At 44.7% G+C, this 22884-nt stretch overlaps 1 protein-coding gene across 1 annotated transcript; it reads left to right on the top strand.

Moving 5' to 3' along the window:
* Positions 1-9475: 9475 nt before the first annotated feature.
* ntn5 (netrin 5) lies at positions 9476-22074 on the top strand. Its single transcript, XM_056300205.1, has 6 exons — positions 9476-10934; positions 12432-12620; positions 15347-15496; positions 19171-19221; positions 20664-20744; positions 21464-22074. Exons 1-6 carry the CDS (start codon positions 9476-9478, stop codon positions 22072-22074), a joined length of 2541 nt encoding a protein of 846 aa, XP_056156180.1.
* The last annotated feature ends 810 nt before the right edge of the window (positions 22075-22884 follow it).

Genomic DNA, 22884 nt, shown 5'->3' with positions numbered 1-22884 from the left:
TTAGGCTGCAGTCGGACCCCGTGGCGAGTGAATGAATAGCCTAGCTTAAGAAGAGAAAATAAACGTTGCCCTTTTCGCCTTAACTGACAAAAGACAAAGGCGTCGATGTCGGCGAGTTAGACTCACAACGTTTAAATTAAACGCCGCGATTCCGTTGCTAGGCGACCGTCGAGACCTCAGTTTATAGTCCCTGTCAGCTATTGTATTAGCGACCACTTTGACAGGGAGGGAACGTCGGTCCGCTCAGAATATGTGCGCTGTCAGGCGGAACCCGGACTAATATAACTCACAGCAGCCCGTCAGAAATATAACGGGGGGCTTCATCACGTCGAGGGGGGTATAGGCTCGATTTTTAACTCAATTCAATTTCATGCCCCCCTCCAAAAAAAAGTTTCTTTTTTTTTCTCTCTTCCCTCTTTTTGCACAAACTGGGGTTGTAACCCGTTTCACTGCAAGACACGATTTAAGGCTGAAGTCGTGCGTTGTGTGTAGGCCTCTACTGCTGTTGCGCTTCCGAGGAGCGAGTTATAGAAATAATAATAATGATGGCTACGTTTGATTTTTTTTTTGGGGGTCCAATTTACGAGCGTAAGTTGTTCTGTTAAAAAAAAAAGAAAAGCCCCAAAATAATTGCCAAATCGAGGACAACGGTCAGGGGTTAATTAGACTAACTGATGGTGTTGTTGAAAGCTTATACTAAAGACGCTAATTAAAATGAATAACTGGGTAAACACCGCGCTTCGTCTCGGAGAGGCGAAGCTAAATTTGGGCGCAGACAAGAGGCCTAATTAGCTCTCGAGCCGCGCGCAATTACACGCGAACCGGACAATTTGGCTTCGGGCTTTACACCCGCTGCCAAAGTACGCTAACGAAATATGATGAGAATTTGCGTTTAATGGACCCTACGAGGAATATATGTGGCTCCCTTTTTTTTTTTTACTAAGGCAACGCACGGAGCTGTTATCTGTCCGTCTATCTGTGTCTGTCTGCAGGCGAGTTGGGGATGCTTTATGAACGCCAGTCTCGGAGCACATGGCGGTGGGGGGGAAAAACAAAACAATAAACGTCTCATCGCTTCTATAGGCTGTTTATTTTATTTTGCGGTTTGCGCAAACGCAGCCGTGATGTCCGACGTCAAGCCCGCTGGTTAACGCTACGTACCGGCGTAATTTCACTACACCATTAACCACCCCACTTAGCCTCGTGGCGCATTACTCCTGTTTTCCCTTTTTATCTTTTCATCTGTTTGTTTTGCGCACGCACGCGCGCGCCTGTCTAGTGTGTGAGTGCGTTCGGGTGCGTGCGTGCGTGCGTGCCAAGCCCGTTGCCCCACGGGCCTAATTGTTTTCGATCTCTCTCTCTCTTGCCTGCTCTTAATTTTCTAGTTTTGATTATTGCCAGCATGGATTTAATTATAAGGCCATTACAATCACGGTGCCCCGCCGGGTTTTCTTTGGCGCGGCTGCGACATGAAATCACGGTGATTTCATTCCCATCTGCTTTTCAATATCAACATTTGAGGCGAAGCCTCCGCGGGAAACGCGCTGCCAACCCTTGTGAGAGAGGCTGTAAACTTCACTCAATCTGCAAAAAAAAAAAAAAAAAAAAAGAAGAGGGGAAAAAATAAACGGGGGGGGGGGGGGAATGACAAAAAAGTCGCCTTTATAAATATCAAGGACATGTGTTTTTTTATTCAAATGAAAATGACGTGGCCCATAAATGACAGAGCAGCCTGATGTTTTCCAGTAGAGATAAGGCCGAAGGACCGTTTCGTAAAACCACCACGGTGGTGTTATATTTCCAGATGGTGCAAGCCTCAATTAAATCCGTTTTATCCCGACTAGGCACTTACATGACACGTTTCTCATTTGACTCCGGTATAATATCATTACTCCTGTTGGTTAGTGAATGGTATTTTATCACTGATAACTGTTATATTGTGTACCGTTATTGTCCATTTGACAAATGACCTTTGAACCTGAACCTAATTTGAACTAACCAATCAGGACAAACGTCGTAGGCTGCCACCACATTGTACGACCACAGTTGCCTACTGCCGTATTTATAAACGGTGGTTTTCACCAAGCACCGATACTACATAAACACCGGTGCTACATATCAAGGCGGTCTATCAAACCAATGGACACTCACAGTAGGTCAGTAGAGACTTATTTCATCCGCTCACGTGGAAAGTTTGTTTGGCGTCACGTGCTCCGCCTACACAAACAACATATAGCACACACACTTGGCAGAATCAGCAGCGGAATCACACGAAGGTCATATGAAATTTGAATGTGAAAATAGAAAATGGGATAAGACGCACAGCCACTCCCTGAGCCGTATAGCAGCGTATCGGTGAGTCAAATACAGAGACACAATAGGCCACATCCATAACGAGAAAAGCAAAAAGAGTATGGGCCGTTGTTGCTAACACTTGTGTGTGTGTGTATGTGTGTGTGTGTGTGTGTGAATATGAAAACGAAGGACAGGGACCTTCAGCTATAGATCCAGTTTGTGCTGTCTGTCAATTGCGCCTCCCTCGCTGCCACACTAAAATTAGATTATTACACCTAAAACAAGGCTCCTGGAATCTGCTCCGTGTGGAATAACAAACTGGGTTTCAGCGGGGCGGTCAGGAATGCTGCTTGGGAATACGGGAGCGGTATACATAGCCTTTCTCTTCTTCTCACCCAGGGTTGTATTTCCCACTGGCTAAGGACAATTGGAAATTAACAAAGGTGACACTCTCGTAACATGCACCGACAGGTGCCGGGGTTCGGCTTCAAACATGTGGGCTATAGAGTGATCTTATATAATTGATCATATTTATTTAAAGCACAAAATGTGGCTCCGTGTCTTGGCCCGCGGTTGTGAAATAATCACAGTGGCTAGGAGCCAGAAGACCTGAGAGTAATGCCTCTTCAACTTTCCCAGTGGTGTGGTTTTTCTTTTTCTTCACGTGCAGAATTTGTGGTACTTTTAAAGGTGATGTGTCGAGTTTTGCTCAGTTTGCCGTCATCTAATGTGTTACGGTGCACTCACGGTGGGATTTCTGCTGTGCTAGTGGCTCCGGGTGAAGCTGCTGTCCATGACGAGGAATGTTAAAATGTGTGAGACAGGCCAAATCCAGCTCATCTGCTCCTTATATCCACTCAGAACCAACAGCGGCCTAGAGACGGCCTACCGTGAAACAGGACAAAACAGTGTAACAGGTACCCAACACGTACACCCAGCCTGCTTGCTCTGTGCTAAGTGCTCTACAGTTCAGCTAGCTTGGCTTAAGTGTGTTTTGTTTGGCGCTCGGTGGAGGGGGATTTTTTTTTTTTTTTAGGCATCATCTCAGACATTGATCGGATTCTTTTTTCAGCTCGGCATTTCTGTCATCATCTTAACCTCATATCCTCTCATTAACTGCTCCTTCCTCACTTCTTCCATTTTTTATTACCCCCCCCTTATAGGCTAGGCTGATATCATATTGATATATCAGCCTATCTACAGCCATTAATTCTCTTTAATCAATGCAGAAAAAAAACACAAAACAAGCTAAAGCTTGCAATACCGTACACAACTGTGTCTCAGACTCTCTTAAAATTACAGCACGCAACATGTTTTATGGCAGTCCTCTCCCATTAATTTCCACTAAGCAATGACACGACTTGACTGTTTCTCTCTCATCATTGAAAATGGGGCCTCCTCGAATTTCAGCAGATGATTGTGCCTTGGTCTAATCTAGAATAGACGTCAAAGTATCTTTATTGTCCCTTACAGGGAAATTAGTTTGCAGCCAGTGTATATAAAACTCTCCCACAAACAAAACATACTGGAACGATCACGGATGAATAGGCTCGGTAGCCCTTGGCTAACGGGTCATCCATGATCGTTACAATATAAACACTGGGGCAGAATTGACACATCACTGATGGGACAACAAAAAACAAAAACAAAACAACAGGACATAGTGGGCAAGGAGAACCAAAGGAGTTCACATACACAGACCGTGGAACAGGCGATCTGCAGACAGCAGATGGATACTATCTACTATTTAACAACTGAATGGCAGTGGGGACAAAGGGAGCCTTATATCTCTTAGTCCTAATACAGGACATCCTCAACCGACGACCCGAGGGTAACAGCTCAAACTCTGACCGAAGGAGGTAGCCTTTCTGAACACCTTCCGGTTATAAAGGTCAGTCAGCTGGGCCTGACTTCTCCCCGAAATCTATCTAGAACAACGCGGGAATGTAAATGTGGACTTTTGTTTTAGGGGCCGGATATGAGCCGGGCTCTTAGCGCTAACATGAGCGGCTCCCTGGTCTCGGGCTATGCTGTAAACATGCCCCAGGTTGTCAGCAAGTATTTTTCCAGCTCCTCGCCAGCCAAGCATAGCTGCTCTTAAAGATCAGCCTTCTGGAGAAGTTGTTGATCTCATCGTAGCACTATTCGGTTGTATAAGTTTTTCTTGAAGGCCCGCCAGACGTTGCTCTTGACAGGTATTTGCGAGACTCTCTGATGCGTCGTGTTGTAGCGAGGAGGACGCGGCAAAGCAAGGTATCTGTGTAGTCCGCGTGGTACTACAAAAGAGAAACCGTTTTTTTGGAAATTCCTCGCGCGGCTCTTTTACATTCAGCATGTTCCTCTCGTCAAACGGTACATTAGCAGGGAATGCCACTCATCCCCTGTGTTCTTCCGACGTGCCGGCCCCGTGTGAATTTATGGAAAGTGTCAGAGAAAAACCGTTGAAACCGTATCCGGCGGGTTGCGTTGGTTGTGCCAGACGGATGATCTGGTTTCGAAGTGCGAGTCTGCATTTGGCCTGGGGGGGGGGGGGCACGTTAAGGACCCCGACCAGCCCCCCCTCCCCTACTCAGAAGAGCATCCATCTATCAAGGGAGCTGCGATGGGACAGTGTTTAATTAGCCGTGTAATGTGACGGAGACGAGGCAGACCCCGCTGTGGGAATGTTAAACAACCGGACCCTCTTTCCCCGCGTCGTCTGGTTATTCCCACCTCCTACCTGCTGTCATGTCCGCACCGCAGTGAGTTCTCACATTAGAGCTTCAACCGGCAGCACTTGGGTTTATAAGTGGTTACAAATTACTCTTAATGTTAACAACTCAGTTATCAATGCAATTTAAATTGCTAATTAGATGTTATAATTCATTGATAAAAATACTTTTTGTATTGCCAGTTTGGGGTCCCAGTGACGTCAGATATATCTCCATAGACATTCTCTCGACCTTATGATTTAGATGAAGATGGATAGTTTTTATGTTATCTCTTAAACTATATGTTGTAGGGATAACGCTCCATTGGCAGCCATAATACTGAACAGTCTTTTGTGTCTCTGAACTGTCGCTGAAACTGTGTGAGAAAAGTGTCCTTGAAGGTGAAAATGTACTACTTCCTGGTTTGCTGATAGGCTGCATTGTATAAGGAAATGTTAAATGACAACGCTACATACAGCTGTGTAAGAAAATCTGAATAATAACACGGCTGTGTGTTGAATTATAATCTATATATTTTTTATACAACACAGCCTTATTAGCAAACCAGGAAGTAAGTTTTCAGATCAGTTTTCAGTGACATCACCAGCAGACAAAATTACACAGTATTATGGCTGCTAATGGAGTGTTACCCTTGCAACATCTATCTATCTATCTATCTATCTAACTATCTATCTATCTAAACTTGATGTTGTTAGAAATTGTGATTGTGTCCCTTTAACACTAAACTAGCGTCATTGCTGTCAATACTGTGCGAAAATCAACAATTGTGTATGAATCGCACATTTTCCAAGTTGTGTTATTTGTGTGCTGCTCACTGAAAATGTGAATCAACAGTCTGTACAGTCACGTGGTTTCTGAGAAATTTGTCCACGGAGAGTTTCTCATGTTGACAAAATGTGGGCTCCCAACCTGGCAACCCAAAAAGTATTTTTTATCAATCCAGTATAAAATTTTCTTACTGGTTTATCGGGCATTAATAAGTGAGTTACTGACATTAACAAAGTATTCAGTAACCACTTATTAAACCCTTTATAAAGTATGACTCCAGTAAAGTGCCAGCCTTTAACCATAGCCCACCGCATGCCCTAGTTAACTCAACTGTCCTTTAACAAGCGACTGACTCCCTTCCTCTGTGCTGTTTGATATCCAGACAAGACACTGACACCACGTGAAACCGGAGACGTGATTAATCAACGGATCAATTAATGGGGCCAGCTCTTTAGCGCTGCGTTCCGGTTCCTGCGGGGCATGTCACGACACGTCGGGAATGTCCAGAGGAGGAAAACCGGACCCCTGGAATGCAGAGTGAAGGTACAGGGGTCACAGTCAGACCGCTCGTCACCGTGACTGCCATCTGTGGCGTTTCCGTAGCAACGCCCCAAAACAGAGTCGCCCAATACCGGTGGTGGAAAGTGGCAAAGTGCAAGTGCTTTGTCACTGTACTTAAGTACACTTTTAAGTATCTTTACTTGAGTATACATTTTCAAGTATCTCTACTTAAGTACACATTTTTCAAGTATCTCTACTTAAGTATGCATTTTTCAAGTATCTGTACTTAAGTATACATTTTTAAGTATATGCACTTAAGTATAAAATTTTCAAGTATCTATACGTAAGTATACATTTTTCAAGTATCGGCACTTTGTATATTAAATCTCTGGAGACTTTCGACCCAGACTCTACATTTCAAAGCAAATATCCTTACTTTTTATTCCACTACATCTCCAACAGTACTCAAGTTTTAAAAAGAAACAAAATATATACTTTTAATCATTGTTTTTAAGGTTTGTTGACAATATTTTCCCTTCTCATTGTAATTCATTATTTAAATGAACTTGGAGAAAAAAAAATCTAATTTTGATTTATAAACCCTTTAGTGTTGGCGAGTGGAAATTTGGCTTGCCTTATTAGATGCGGGTCACCTACAGTTGAAAAAAAAAGTCAAAGATTTAGGATTTATCAAGGATTTATCAAGCATCTAAAATGACTGCTGATTTAAGCTTGCTCAACAGTGATTCATTAGGTCCACATATCTTTGTAACTTTATAACTATGATACCACCTGTACTACATATACACATAATTTTTGCAAATTCTGTCTTGTAAAACCATGCTATAAATGAGCAGTCATCTGCTGATAAGAGAGGTACAGTAGCCATACTTTAAACTGTATTATAGACTATTATAACAGGACAATGAATATGACAAGGCTTCAACTTTTAATACTTCAAGTACATTTAAGAGAAAAGTGCATATACTGCACTTGTACTTAAGTAGAAATGTCAATGTGGTACTTTAATTTTTACAAGAAAACGTTTGTGTCAGCGTAATTGTACTTTTTCTAAAGTAAAAGATCTGAGTACTTAGTACACCACTGTCCTATACTATGTCTGATACTACCTTTTGAAGGTAAAGCAGCGTGTCATAGTTATTAGTATTATTATTATTTTTACTTTTGCAGGGAATAATCTGTCCTCCTGGTATGGCGGGTCCCCGAGAGAGGTTGGGCCCCATAGGGGAGGCCTCATATTTCGGTCAGTGGTCTAATGGAGCAGGATGACTAGGCCAGAAAGGCTCTCGGCCCCATCCTCTCCTATGGGGTTGGTTTATACAGGCCTGCTGACTGCGCTGTCAGTGTCAAACGCTTGTTAGGACGCCATCAATCTGGCAGCAGTTAAGAATATTCCCACAACAGAATGAAGGGGGCAGGTGATAGATGAGCAGAGGGGGCGGCAGACAAAAAGTTATGGCCGCTGCCCGCAAGAAGACGATCGAGTCTTTTCTGAAACGAGATAACGTTAAAATAGTAAATCCAACACCATCGATGTGTTTATTTGTAAATTTGCATACCAGAGAGATAGGGGGAGAGGGAGGTGCATATGGGAAATTTGCTTCTTCTGGGGCCCGTGGTGCTAGTCGTAAGTCATTTTGTCAGCAAGAGTTTATAACATTGTTCGCCATGGTGCTGCCAGCAGAAAAAAAAAATTACCTAACTAATACACTGTGGTATCAGATGTTGACAGAGGAATAAATTACACTCATCACCAGTCGTCTTAAACGGGAAGAGGATTTGCTCAGACTGGGGACATAACATAAGTCAGCATTTGTTTTTTCCTCACGGAAGTATCCGGAAAAAGGGGCTCAAGATGAACACACATTTCTTGGATTCTCTCTCTGTAAATCTTCCCCTCCGTCCGACCACCTCCTCCCATACCCCTGTTCATCTCGGTCCTCCGTACTTTCTTTTTTTCCCCCCCTGTCCTGTCCGTCTTTCTCTGTTTGTCTTACTCTATGGGGTGTTTTTTTGTGGTCTGTACTTCATTTCTTCTGTCTTTTTTTATTCATACCCTCTGTTCTGTTCCACTCTGGGGCTTGCCCATTTTTGCCCTGACCAGTGGTAAAATGATTAGAAACGAAGGACCATAAATTTGATGGATGCGGTCCAGCTCGACAGTTCAGGCCCAGCTGTCGGGCATGTTTTTTGTCATCCCGACAGACCTTGCTGGGTTAGCACACTTCTTCATCCACGCCCGTCCTCCCTTTACAGGGGGGAGAGACGTTTACGGGACTTTTCTGATAAGTATGTTTTTAAAAGCTGTCAAAGTCACAAGTTCAAGTCAGTGGCCAACACGGCAGCTTTTGTTGGTTACGTTGCAGTGATGATGATGATGATGATGATTAGGCCTTAACTGGGATTTACTTCATGGCAAACAAGTTTCAGATGAAGTGATGCTCTGAGCTGGCGATGTGTGTTTTCAATAAAGACACAGGTGGTCTATCTTAGACTTCTTCCTTTGGGTTAAAACAAAAGTCATATAAACCCCCCCCCCTCCATTTTATGATCTAACTCACATGAAATTCCCTTAAAGGAATAGTTCAGAATTTTTGGAGGCCATCTCTAATTTAATACTCACTCATGTAGGGTTTCATTTTCATTCGTCCATCCTTTTATTTATACTGGACACACAGCGCCACCTTTGACATCTACAACTCAATGTAATCAAAGGACAAATTCGCAACCCTCATTCAGTGCAAAAAAAACAAAAACAAAAAACACTGAACATTGCAGACCAAGCTAACATGATGCTATAGCAGTCTATCATAGTCAATTCCGGTGGCCATTGTAGAAATTTATGGTCGTTTGCTACCATGTTACCTTCCGCAACAAAGCCTACAAGCAATTAGCAGCAGGAATTGCAGCAAAGCAAACACAAAGAGGGAATTTAGCAATAAAAATGACAAATGTAAATTTTTCAAATGACCATTTGAATTCACAGTGCTAGATAGACTGCAATGACCTGTAGATGGCGAGCTGGAGTCCATTATAAAGAATAATGGCTGACTGTGGAAATGAAACTTATCTATGTATCTAAATGAGCAGCGAGTGTGAAATAGGGGAGACTTCAAAAATTCCTGAGAATTCCTTTAAAAGGTCCTCCATTTTTTTCTTTCTACCACAGGCCTGATGAGATGATGTTCCCACCCTCGTCCCCTTCCCCGTCTCCCTCTCTCCTTCTTGTGCTCCATCTCCTTCTCCTTTTCCTCCCTCCCTCCCTCCTCTCTCCTGCCCTCTCTCTCTCCCCGCTGAGCTGGACTTCACCACATGACCCCTGCTACCACCTAGACGGCCGTCCACGTCACTGCCTGTCAGAGTTCATCAACGCCGCCTATGGCCTCCCTGTCAGTGCTAGCCACACGCTGCACAGATCCGGTCGTGCTGCGAACACCACCACTCTCACGGACCTCCACAACCCCCACAACCTCACCTGCTGGACGACTTCCGGCGGAGACGCTGACGGTGGCGACTGGGTCCTCACCCTCCCCCTGGGCCGGCGGTTCGAAGTCACCTACATCAGTCTGCAGTTCTGCCACCAGGGGGAGCCCACTGACCCCATCTCCATCTCCATCCTGAAGTCAATGGACCATGGGCGGACCTGGAGGCCCATGCAGCACTACTCCAGCGATTGCCTGGGGAAATTCGGCCTGCCCTCCCGGGTGGCAGCCTCAACCCGACACCAGGAGACGGAGCCGCTGTGTTCGGATCCCCGTCCCTTGCAAAGGCATCGAGGCGGTATGGTGCTGGCTTTTTCTACCCTAGACGGACGACCTTCCTCCCCTGACTTCGACTACAGTCCCACTCTGCAGGACTGGGTGACTGCCACTGACATCCGCGTGGTGTTTCACCAGGTGACCCAGCTCGCGAAGATGGGTGAGTTGGAGGTACATGGAGGGGCGGGTCAAAGCGACCGCATGGAAAAGGTTGACGTAGATGGTGTACTGAGGTGGAGGGTGGGCACTAAGGGAGATGAGGTGGACAAGACGAAAGCTGATAACACCCTGTCATTTTTCGAGAGGGACATAAAAAACACAGATGCGAGAGTAAGGAACAAAGGAGAGAAAATAGGCAAACTCGGGAGAAAGAGTCAAGGTTTGAGTTTTCCTCCTGGGCACAATGTGACGGGGAAGGAAAGCATGGACGGACACAGTAGAGACACTCCCATTTCCTCAAAGAAAGGAAGAAAGGGGAAAGGGCATGGCCACAAGAAGGAAAACCCTCACTGGGAGCGTTGCCCAAATGGAGAATGTGATTGGACAGTTGAGGGGCAGAGGCGGAGCAATAAAGGGCGGGAACTGAGAAGGCGAAGGAACAATCATCATAACACAAGGAAAATTTCCAAGAATCTGGCTCCGCCCTCTCCTCTTATCTCCGCCCCTCCAATCCGCCCCCCTCTGGCCCTCTCCGACCTGCAGGTGGGGGGCAGGTGTAAATGCAATGGGCACGCCTCCAGGTGTCGCCGTGATGACACAGGCAGGGCTTTGTGTATGTGCGAGCACCACACGGCGGGCCCTGACTGTGATGTGTGTGAGGAATTTTACTTGGACAGACCCTGGCATCGCGCCACGCCATCCCAGCCAAACCCCTGTGTTGGTAAGTCCCGCCTCCTCATTCAGTAACGAGACCATTAAAAAAAATTACACTTCTGACTTACAGTAGGTTTGTGATGAATCTAGCGTCAGTTGTGTGTTCTCCAGTTCTCTTAAAGGAACATTTCGGTGTCTTTTAAGTTAAATTCAGTATTGAGCAAGCTAGCGTCAGCTGACTATTATGCAAGCTACAATGCACCTTACATAACTTTCATAGATTTATTATTATGTGGGATTTCTGATTTATTGTTTTTATTATTTTTTATTTTCTTACATATAGTTTTAAGGGTTGAGAGAACCAGGGCATATGCATTTCATTGCACTGGAAGGTACATGGTGCTTTCATATGTTTATGACAATAAAGTGAACTTGAACAGTGTAGTCCTTCACCACATAACATCTGCTAAAAGAACGCTTTTTTGGCACCAACAGACCTCCGATGTTATGAGAGGAGTCGAAAGAGCTCTAGCCACAACATCAGTCATGAAATATAATACATCTACATATCTATCTACAGATATCAATCCATTTCTGACCTGAAGAAGTCTCACTCCGTAATCTTGCAGAAAGCAAGTTGTTGCAGAGGGACAACACTGGAAGTGTGAGGGACAAATAAAAAAAGAAAGTTTAAAAAAAGTCTATAACTGTGATAACTGAGTGGAATAGGGTTGTCTTTTCTTTTCATAACGGAAGGTGATTTCAAACACTTCTCAAACTACTCTGTTAGTGCCCAAAAAAAGCTCTTATAGTGGATGCTATCTGACCCGCTTTCCTCACTTTCCCTTAAGTGAGGTTGGTGAAAATGTGCAGTACACTGCATGACATTATAATGGTTTCCGACCTGTCTTTCAGGATTTAGTTATTTGGCCTGTAAAATGACTAACGCAGTAGGTAGAGAGAGCATGCAACTAACTTCATCTACACACTTGTTCACCTGCTAGATAATGAAAGTACAGCTGTCATGAGGACAGTTGGGTTAACTTTGCAAAATATCGAGAAGGCTGTCACTGCAAATCACAACCTAAAGGTACTTCCTCCTTTTCACCCAACCTTACAGTAATATGGATAGCATCACATTAATAATCATGGTTGGATCATCAACCAGGCAACTGGGGCAAACAGCCTACAGCCTTGCACAAATAGGGACCCCAAAAGACAGCCTTACACAACCCACTGATACAGAATCCTCTATCACAGTCTGTCAAAATAATGAGACTATTTCTATCGCACTTTCCAAAACCATGTCAAAAGGGCTTTCTGTAACACAAGTCACTGGCACAGGCACAACAGAAGATGAGTCAGATAACGCAAAACACTATGATGCATCAAATGTCAAATAAGGAGGAACACGACAAAACAACACAATCAAATACACGAGTATATGTTATAAACAACAGCTAATGGCACGTTTGTGAAGAGATCAGGTTTCCAGCCTACGATGCAAAGTCCAGCTAGGTACTCATTGTGTTCCTTCTCAACTTTTATCCTCTCTCTCCGTTAGCCTGCGAATGTAACGGCCATTCGTCCAAGTGCCGCTTCAGTATGGAGGTGTTCCAGCAGTCGGGCCGGCGCAGTGGGGGCGTGTGTCAGAAATGCCGCCACCACACGGCGGGACGCCACTGTCAGTACTGCCAGAACGGATACACACGGGACCACAGCAAGCCCATCAACCACCGCAACGCCTGCCAACGTCAGTCACTCACTGTGTGTGTGTGTGTGTGTGTGTGTGTGTGTGTGTGTGTGTGTGTGTTAAGTGGCATTCTTTTGCATGTGTGTGTGTGTGTGTGTGTCCCATATTTGTGTGCGGTCCCTGGGATGTAATCTTATATCCAACCCAATTCACATTAGAGGTGCAGCTGGGTTTAAGGTCATGGTTAGGATTCGCCCGAGTTCAACATATCAAATGTTGACCTGAGAACATCTCTCACTTGCAGAAATCAGGACATGTGTGTCCACGAGGCCCGTGTCAGATCCGACCTCAGCATAACTAAGTGTGCATTCCTACAACATGAAAATCAAGGGCGGAGAGTGACAGACGGCGTTTATGTCGAAGCACGTCAGGCTGTCGCCTTGAAAGCATGTTTCTTCTGCGCGCACCTACATTGATACGGCCGCTCTCGGTCTGTGACTACACACAGAGGAGTGTTAATGGGGTGCCTGCATTGTGAGGGAGGACAGCTATTCCTGCTGGGGAGGACCCCCCCCACACACACACTACTGCACCATGCTGTGCTGCCACCTGTACCTCCATCGTTACCATTGGTTGGTATGCACCACGACCTCTGACCTTTGACTGGTCACATGTCCTAAGTGACTGTGTCACTCTGGTATGCTTATTCTGAGTTTGACCACAAGCCTAATATAACTACCGTTAATGGTGTTTCTGTAGGCGGCAGACGAGACACGAGTACAGGTGTGTGTGTGTGTATGTGTGTGTGTGTGTGTGCCTGCATCTTTGTCTGTTTATGTGTCTTTTATAAGATTAATTAACCACCTAAAAGTACTGTCTTTTTGATAGAAATTTTTTTAAATTTTGTATTTATTTTTTTCTTTTCAATTTATTTCTGATTTTCTCCCAATTTAGCGGCCAACCAATCCCTATTTTAATTCAAACACCCACCCTCGTACTGCATGCGTTCGCCAACTGCATCTCTCCGGCCGGCAGTCTCGAAGGAGACCGCCTCGCCACTTTCGTGACAAGGCGACTCCAGGCCGAACCACTGTTTTTTCCGACACACACAGAGACGCATTCACGTGATGAACACAAGCCGACTCCGCCCCCCTACCGAAGACAGCGTTGCTAATGATTGCTGCTTCATCGAGTCCGGCCATAGTCGGATCTGACGAGACCGGGGCGCGAACCCCAGTCCCCAGTGGGCAACTGCATCAACACAAAGCCGATGCTTAGACCACTACACCACCGCGGACTACTTAATTTTGTATTGATTAAAAAAAGTGACTTAACAACATTTTAACTGCAGGAAGACTAAGACTGTTTTTATAAATCCTATATAAACACGTGAAACCCCGTAGTCAGTGCTTACCTTCTCAAGACACTTCACAGGCCGAGATAAATTCAGACTATCATCCGTCTTACACGGTAGGATTTGATCTGCCCCACTGTGCACCTGGTGGAGCGGCGTGAGCTGCACTTCTCATGTTCACCGTTCAGGTTGTTTGGACAAGCTGTTAGGATTTGTTTCAACAAACTCGAGTTTGAACAGAGCTTCTGAAGTGTGGCAGCCACCATCATTTTACACCCCCCCTCCCCCCGTTTACCTCATGGAGGACAAATTTGTCTCTTCGCTTTTGCCACTCTCCCAAAAGGAGGTCAAAGATCAGGGTCAAGTCAAGTCAGCTTTTTATCAGCCGAGTATGATCACATACGAGGGATTTCACTACACATAACACACACACACGTGCACAGCGAGATAAGTTCAAATAAGATTAGATGCCAAGAACGAAATATAATAAACGCAAAAGATAAAAATATAAGTATGAGTGCAGATCCCAGCGTGAGCAACATTGAGAGGTGCAGCAGAATAGGGGTGTGTTATAAATAGGCTATAAGACCAGTTAATGTGCGACGTGCACCAAACAGGATAGCACAGAAGTACATTATTTTGCACAGATCCTTTAAATAAAGTTGCACACGTCCTCTAGTATACAGATGACTGCACATGATAGTTATTGCACTGGTAGGTGCAGGGGTGCAATTTGGATGAAAAGTGAACATGGCACCGTACTGCATCATGTACTACTTCACCCTCTGACTCAAAACTGCCTTATAATGCACCTGCAGCTTAAGGGACATTGTGTGTCTATGGTTGTCGTGCTTTCCGAACCACTTTTCATGTGTGGTTGTGAATAGTGGTTCATAAAGCCTAAAAAGACAATATGAATAACTGGTTCACTTAAAGCAGAAAAAACGTGGTTCATAAAGCTTCATAACACACTATGAACAAAGCAGGTGAAAAAAGGCATGAAAAGTGGTTCATAAAGCTCTTCAGCCGTAGACGTATGTTTATAAAACATCATGACGTGCTTTAAAACCAGCTATAAATCAACAAAAGTTCTCAGAGTTGGTGTCATAACACACTAGAGACATGTTTATAGTTCATTATAAATACATTTACCATGCATCATAAACATATGCTTCATAGACAGCATTACCCAGTGATTTCTCAAAGCCTTCCTGTTTCTTCTCTTCCTCTTCCCTCCCTTCCTCTTCCTGCCACCAGATCCATCTCCATAGCACAAAGATGTTAAGTATCTCCAACCCTAATTTTAGCAAAGCTGTTTACATCCCGCCATTTCCCTCTAATCTCTCTCTCTCTCTCTCTCTCTCTCTCTCTCTCTCTCTCTCTCTCTCTCTCTCTCTCTCTCTCTCTCTCTCTCTCTCTCTCTCTCTCACAGCGTGTCAGTGCCATCCTTTGGGAGCAGTCGGTCGCTGGTGCAACCAGACGTCTGGTCAGTGTCTGTGTCGGGACGGGGTGACCGGCCTCAGGTGTAACCGCTGTGCCCCGGGCTACAAACAGGGCAGATCCCCGTTGCGGCCATGCATACGTAAGTCTGTCACCCCGCGGTTTCACGACGAACACGTCTGTTCATTTGGGGTATCAGAAAGTGATGGTGAAATGCCACTGGTTGGTGTTGCCACCATTCGGGTTCCATTTTAAAGTAAATGTTGATCCGTTGTAAAAATACAGTTAGGAGGATAGATATAGATATTAATCAATGATTGATGCTCAGGATTGAAAATGGAGAGCTCAAACAAGATATCGGTCCCTAAAAGTTAGCTTTTAGGCACAAGTCCCTCAGCGAGGACGGTTTCGTGAACGCCGCCATGTGTCAGAGAAATCCCCTGGATGTCTTGTGTAAACGCTCTGACGTCAGGTCGGCTCAGTACGCGGCCAGTAAGACTGGGAGCACTGGGGTGGCAGCTCATTACTTCAAGTTTTCTTTAAAGGAAACGGTTTGTCTGATTCTTACTGGCTGCCTTCCCAGTCACTTTCCACCATCTTGTCTGTGGAAGTTGATTTGGGCTTTACGCGTGTTGTCTCTCCTGTGTTGAAGACTGACACCGGTGGAGTTTCTCAGTATCGAGTCTATGTGACATCACACATTTCTCTTCCAGCAGACTGCGTGGCGCCTCCTGGTGGCATTATAACAGAGCTACAGAAACACTCACCACTTGATCATAAATGCTCAAACATGCCTGAAACGTTTCTTACAGGCTCTTAATATTACAAGAGACCAACGTATTAAGGTTACGTGTACTATCCCTTTAATTTGGTTGAAAATGATCTGCTTAATTGTGTCCAAGCACAAGGCCCAGAAGGTGGGTGCAGACTGACATAAATACCAACACGCTGCTTATGAACTACGTCACCCTGCACATGGTAATACTGCCCTGCTTTTTTTTTTTATAAGTCAGTTAATCTCCTCAGTCATGACAAGGTGGCCTCATTGACTTGCCGCCTCTTGCAACCCATTTGCTCTTGACCTAAATGGATTAATCCTCCAATCAAGCCCCCTAAGCCTTTATCAAGTAGTGTGTCGGCATAAAAGACACCGCTCCAGTCAACGCTAATTAGTCCCAATCTCCCCGGGTGTCCCCTTCCCTTTCTCCTGGAGAGTTTTCCACAGCGGTATTAACACACGTTTCATACACAGCGAATCCCCCTGTAGGAAAACATGCCATCTGGCTGATCTGGGTTCAGCGATGCACACCGAGGGGATTTTTCTAGGTGAGAAGCACCTCATGAACCTGACTTCTAACTCACGTAACTTACAAACTGAAGTTTAGTTTCATGTTTGGCTGTACCATCTGTGTGGATCCCATGTCTTAAGGTTTGTGAGTGCATACATTTAAAATATATGTTGTCGTGAGATTTTGAAGACGTGTTTTACCATTATAAACCTCATTGGTAAAATATACTTTTTCCTGCACCCTCACCACTATTCTCTCTCTAAGCCTCTCCCCCGTTCTCTATCACTTGGTATTGCCCATGCGGTTTCATACGAGGTAGGATTTCGCGGAAACACCATCAACAGAGATGCAAAGTGAGACGTCCTCCATCACCTTTACCACACGGCGGAGTTGAATCCTTGATTCCAATAACAAACTTATGACATGACCCCGTATGAACCTGTTCTAAACAAAGTCACACAACAGTTATGCTTTGTATCCATAACAATGAGTCCTTGTTTTCTCCTCGTATCTTTGGGTATCGCCGCCTACCATATTAGTGGCAAGCCTCCGCTGAGCGCTAATCCACGTGCACTTCCCCCAGCTAATCGCACGGGTACTGACAACTACACGGGGCACTCTCCAGGCAGCGCCACCACGTAAAGCCCCCAATCAGGTGACAGAGGGAGCTAACGGTGGTGAGTTTGACACCTGTCGCGCAGCTCAAAATGCCCATGTCAGAGGACTCAGACTCATAACTCTCCCAGTGAAAGGAGTGAGTGAAAGAAAACCTTGTTTGTTTTAACTGCCAGACCATCCTGGGCTATGTATAGCACCCCCCCCCCCCCCACACACACACACACACACCTCCCACCTCCTCTTTGCTCCTCTCCTCGTCTCCATCGGACTGGCTGAAAGGCGAGTAACAGCCAGGCTCCAACAGAACTCTAGCAAAGGCTTAAATGATACTTACATGAAGTTGGTACCACTGATTCCTTTTTCACACCCAAACTGACACACACACCCTTCATGCACGCACACACATGCACAAAATCACTGCAAAAACAAAAAAGACAAACCAAGCTGCGTAATTTGCAAACTGATAAGTTTTGATGCGACTCTGACTAGGTATCGCTTTGTTCGATGCATCCCAAACACCTTCTGACTGCATGTCAGCAAGTCCCTGCCAAAGTGCCCTTCAGCAAGGCACAAAATTATGATCAGGTCCAGGGGAGAAGTACGTGGCCCTGCACAGCAACCGCCCCGAGGAGCCACCCAGAGGGGAGTCAATAAATGTGGATCAATTATCAATTACATTTACACTCTTTACGCACACAAACACACACACACATACACATACACACACAGGCATACACACACACACACACAGGCATACACACACATATATACACACACACACACACACACACAGGCATACATGTGTGTATATCTCCTTAATAAAGCCTCAATTTACATACATTCACATTCACATCCACAGACACAACCAAACACATAAACTCATGCAGACCACTTTTCCCGTCTTTTTTAAGGTGTGTGTGTGTGTGTGTGTGTGTGTGTGTGTGTGTGTATCTGACAGGACATGCCAAATCCCACACTCAGTCCTGTCTCTTTCCTGTCCCCCCTGACACAACTGGGCCAATGACACCCAACACCACCCTACAGCTGACTGCAAGCCCCCCAACACACACACACACACACACAAGTGCACACACACACACACACACGCAGGAGTCCTGGATAATATACTGCAATATGCCAGGTAAGTAATATAGTGAAGGGCGCCTCAGTAGCAGAATGGTTGCAGCACATACCACATGGTTGCAGCCATCCGATTCCAGCCAGCGACCTGTGTTGCACGTCATGGCGCCCTCTCTGTCTGTCTCTCTGTCTGTCTGTCTCTCCTGTCCTGTCCGCCTCCTCACCATCGCTGTCTCATAAAGGTAAAGAATAATGAAGAAAAGAGAATTTAGTCAACTCATTCACTGCCCACACATAAATCAACACACACACACACCCATATACACATATGAGTAAGCAAGAATACACGTGGTCAGATATAAAGGCTCATGTCATACACACTTGCACATGGAAACCTGTAAGACTGTGGAGATTGTTTAACAGGTGTGAGCCACTGTGTCATTTGTGACAATATCATACTAACAACACGTGGGGGTCTGACCCTATAAAACGACTGAATGTAAAGTATGTCTGTGTGTGTGTGTGTGTGTGTGTGTGTGTTCATGCAGGTGTCAGAGGATGTGTATCTAACCCCATAAAAGGACCACACACTGAAAAGCTTGTTTTGACACGTTTATCTTTGGTGTGGGCATTCATACATAGCACACACACATATTCACATTCTTGTTCTCCAACACACACACACACACACACACACACACACAGTATGCCAAAACCACGGACGGACATGTTAAAATCCAACATGTAAGCTTTACTCTCTCTCTAATGTTCTCGTGTGTGTGTGTGTGTGTGTGTGTGTGTGTGTGCGTGCATGTGTGTGTGTGTGTAGGAATCCAAGAGGTTTCTCCAACCCCAGTCTACCAACCTCAATACAGTATAGGTGAGTGGCTGTATCGCCAGTGTTATTAGACCGTTACTTCTTATTTCTATTTTGACCAAGACACAAATTCACATGCTTAGTGTAATAAGGAAGGTGGTGCTGAGTCTCACTGTGTGAAGTTTCTTAGTGTAATGAAGGTGGTGCTGAGTCTCTCTGTGTGAAGTTTCTTAAGTGTAATGAAGGTGCTGCTGAGTCTCACTGTGAAGTTTCTTAGTGTAATAAAGGAGGTGCTGAATCTCACTGTGAAGTTTCTTAGTGTAATGAAGGCGGTGCTGAGTCTCACTGTGTGAAGTTTCTGTAATGAAGGTGGTGCTGAGTCTCACTGTGTGAAGTTTCTTAGTGTAATGAAGGTGGTGCTGAGTCTCTCTGTGTGAAGTTTCTTAGTGTAATGAAGGTGGTGCTGAGTCTCACTGTGTGAAGTTTCATAGTGTAATGAAGCTGGTACTGAGTCTCGCTGTGTGAAGTTTCTTAGTGTAATGAAGGTGATGCTGAGTCTCACTGTGTGACGTTTCATAGTGTAATGAAGGTGGTGCTGAGTCTCACTGTGAGAAGTTTCATAGTGTAATGAAGGTGGTGCTGAGTCTCACTGTGTGAAGTTTCTTTCTGTTGTCTTTGTGAGTGTTGTCATGGAAATGAAGGTTATTTCACCGATATGTAGTATATATATAAGGTCATGTGTGCGATCCGAGCAATGATTTCCTTGCCATCAATCAATCAATCAATCAATCAAACTACATTTACATAGCATATTTTATACATTAAAATGCAATGCAACGATTTTTGCATGAAGTGAAAGTGCACCAATAAAAAGAAGGCAATGACCAAAGAAGAAAACAGACTGAACAATTAAATAAAATGAAAACCTTAATGAAGTAAAGTAATTATATAAGAATAATAAAACAGAGTGATGTGAAATGTTTAAGAATCAGTATGTCACTGATATGCAGTCATGCATTTCACACACTTTGAGTCTGACCATTGGTAATATGAACCGCGGGATCTCAATGTATTTGATTTAAGACTTTATTTCTTAAATCATTTTTGTTCTTATATAAAGTTTGCAGCGACTGTCGCTCTCCTCTCGTGTGCTGACAGTCTAACTGGGAACTTACTTTTACTTCAACGGGTGACTTTGGTGATGGAGATGCCGCCTCCCTCTCACGTCTCACGTCTCCCCTCTGGAGATTAGCTCGCGCGCCCCTGGTCTTTTTAGCGGCCGTGTGAATGCAGTAGCTCACCCCGCCCCCTGCTGGCGGCTGGCGCGATGTTCCACCTGTTGCAGAGGCTCATCTGTTAGCCAGGCGATACTGTGATGACAAATAGAAGCAGCCATATTGTAATTAGGGGGAATGACATGTGCTGATATGCCTGCTATGAAATGATACCCTCTCCCTCCCTCTCTCTCTCTCCTCTCTCTCTCTCTCTATCTGTCACTCCCACAGCGCAAGAGTGTGTTACATACTGTCAACCTTCTCAGGTCAAAGTCAAAATGAACTTGGAGACCTATTGTCTCAAAGACTACGGTCAGTGTCTCTGTTTGCTAATTGTCATTTATTATCATAACATACCTCATCATATTATATCTAAACTCATTATCATAACATCTCATCATACCTAAACTCATTATCATAACATATCTCATCATATCATCTAAACTCATTATCATATCTCGTCATATATCTAAACTCATTATCATAACATATCTCATCATATATCTAAACTCATTATCATAACATATCTCATCATATCATATCATATCTATTTATTATCAGCACTAAATCAATACCAGGTGAGCGGGTTCAGACAGAACACGGTGAATATCTGTGACCAAGATCTGACTGCTTTACACATTCTGTCAGGAAGAAGTTTACTTCAATTTACTTTTAAAATACCTCTTTTAAACTAAAAATAAACAACAAACAATTGTACCGTCATTTTGCAGATGGTTAACTTGAGGATAGAAAATCTAACCTTTACCTGCACCTTTACTTGGACTTTTACACTTGTTGAATACGTCATACATGTGCAAATGGTAGTAACAATATAGGCCGACACTTGTATTTTAAATGAAACTTTGACTAAAAAATTTTTTTTACACTTTGAAAAGTAGTTTACCTCCAAGGTACTTTTGTATGCTAGTATTAGTTTATAGGTTTTATGTTTAGGTATACTGTAAAAAATATACTTAAAGTACACCATTTATTCATAACAGGATGTATAAGGCTCTTCTTACTGTCCTCAGTGCTGAAGGTCCAGGTCAGAGGGATGGAGCGTTCGGGCCCCTGGTGGCAGTTCTCTATCTGGGTCCAGACGGTTTTCCGCATGGGGTCCACCTCCCGTGTCCGCAGGGGCCTCCAGGCCTTGTGGGTCCCAGACCGGGACCTGGGCTGCGGCTGCCCCCACCTCCACGTGGGCAGGACCTTTCTGCTGATAGGTGCTGACGAAGGTGGCAGGGGCTTGGGGCCAGCGGAGAGCCGCCTGGTGGCCGATCGCTCCACCTTGGCTCTCCAGTGGCGGGAACACTGGAGCCCCAAACTGAGGGGCTTCCGGGGACAGGACAAGAGGGGCCGCTGCCCCCCAAAACCCCCCAACCACCAGCACCACCGCCACGTGGGTCCCCCAAAAAGCCAGTCCGATTACGTTCCCCCGCACCTACTGGGCGGAAAGGATGCCGAGCCACACGGCGTGCACACACACACACCGGACAACGGTGGGGACCTGGCGGTGACGGATACGAGCACTCACACACTCGGTCCTGTGGTCACCTCACCTCCTCAACCTTACAGCTCCGTCGGACAATCCTCCTCACTCACTGCACCCACTATGGGATGCTACACCCAAACGCCTGTCTGAAATACAGGAACAGGGAGGGAAAGCAAGACAGATGAGACATGACGTGAACGGGCGACGCTTCGTTCCAGTGTGGAGGTTTGACTCCGTCTTTTCGTGGACACAGGGTGGGACAGAGAGGAACGAGGGGAAAGGGAAAATGTTCTGTCTCATTTCACCGGGAGTTTGGTCTGAATGTATTTCACCAAGAGTAGCGAGGGAGAGCATGACGGGTTGCTCATGCTCATGCCTTACACACACACACACCGACACACACACGAACGCATATACACACACACACACGTCACTGTAACGCTCAGATGCTGAAGAGAAAATGTGAAGAAACACTCGCTCCCGGGTCTGACAGTCGGTACCTCTGTGGTGCTTTTTAAGAACGATTTTACAGAAATGTGTATTTTTTTGAAACTGACTTGATGATCATGTTCACTGACTGTGAGCTCTGTGAAATAATAAACTACATATATATATATATATATATATATATATATATATATATATATATATAAATTCACAACAACTGATGTTTGAAATATATTATTGTGATTTCAGGCTTTATAGAGAATTTCAGACTGATTTGTAATTGTGACTCCTGACTTATGCCATACAGTATTTTTTAAGTCTTATAAAGAGATTTTCAACAAATCAAAATTTGTTATTTGGCTTTATTTATGCCTTGGATGTTTACGTGAGAAAGAAATTAAATTAAGAACATTGCAGCATTATCACTAAAGATAACACAAAGATACAAAAACGTTTTTTTTCCTGATATGAATGTGAGAGTGTCTTGTGTGGGTGCAGACATTAAGAATAAAA

The sequence above is a fragment of the Lampris incognitus genome, chromosome 20 (genome assembly GCF_029633865.1).
Source record: "Lampris incognitus isolate fLamInc1 chromosome 20, fLamInc1.hap2, whole genome shotgun sequence".
In the NCBI taxonomy this organism is placed as follows: domain Eukaryota; kingdom Metazoa; phylum Chordata; class Actinopteri; order Lampriformes; family Lampridae; genus Lampris; species Lampris incognitus.
This window is presented reverse-complemented; position numbering and strand designations above follow the sequence as displayed.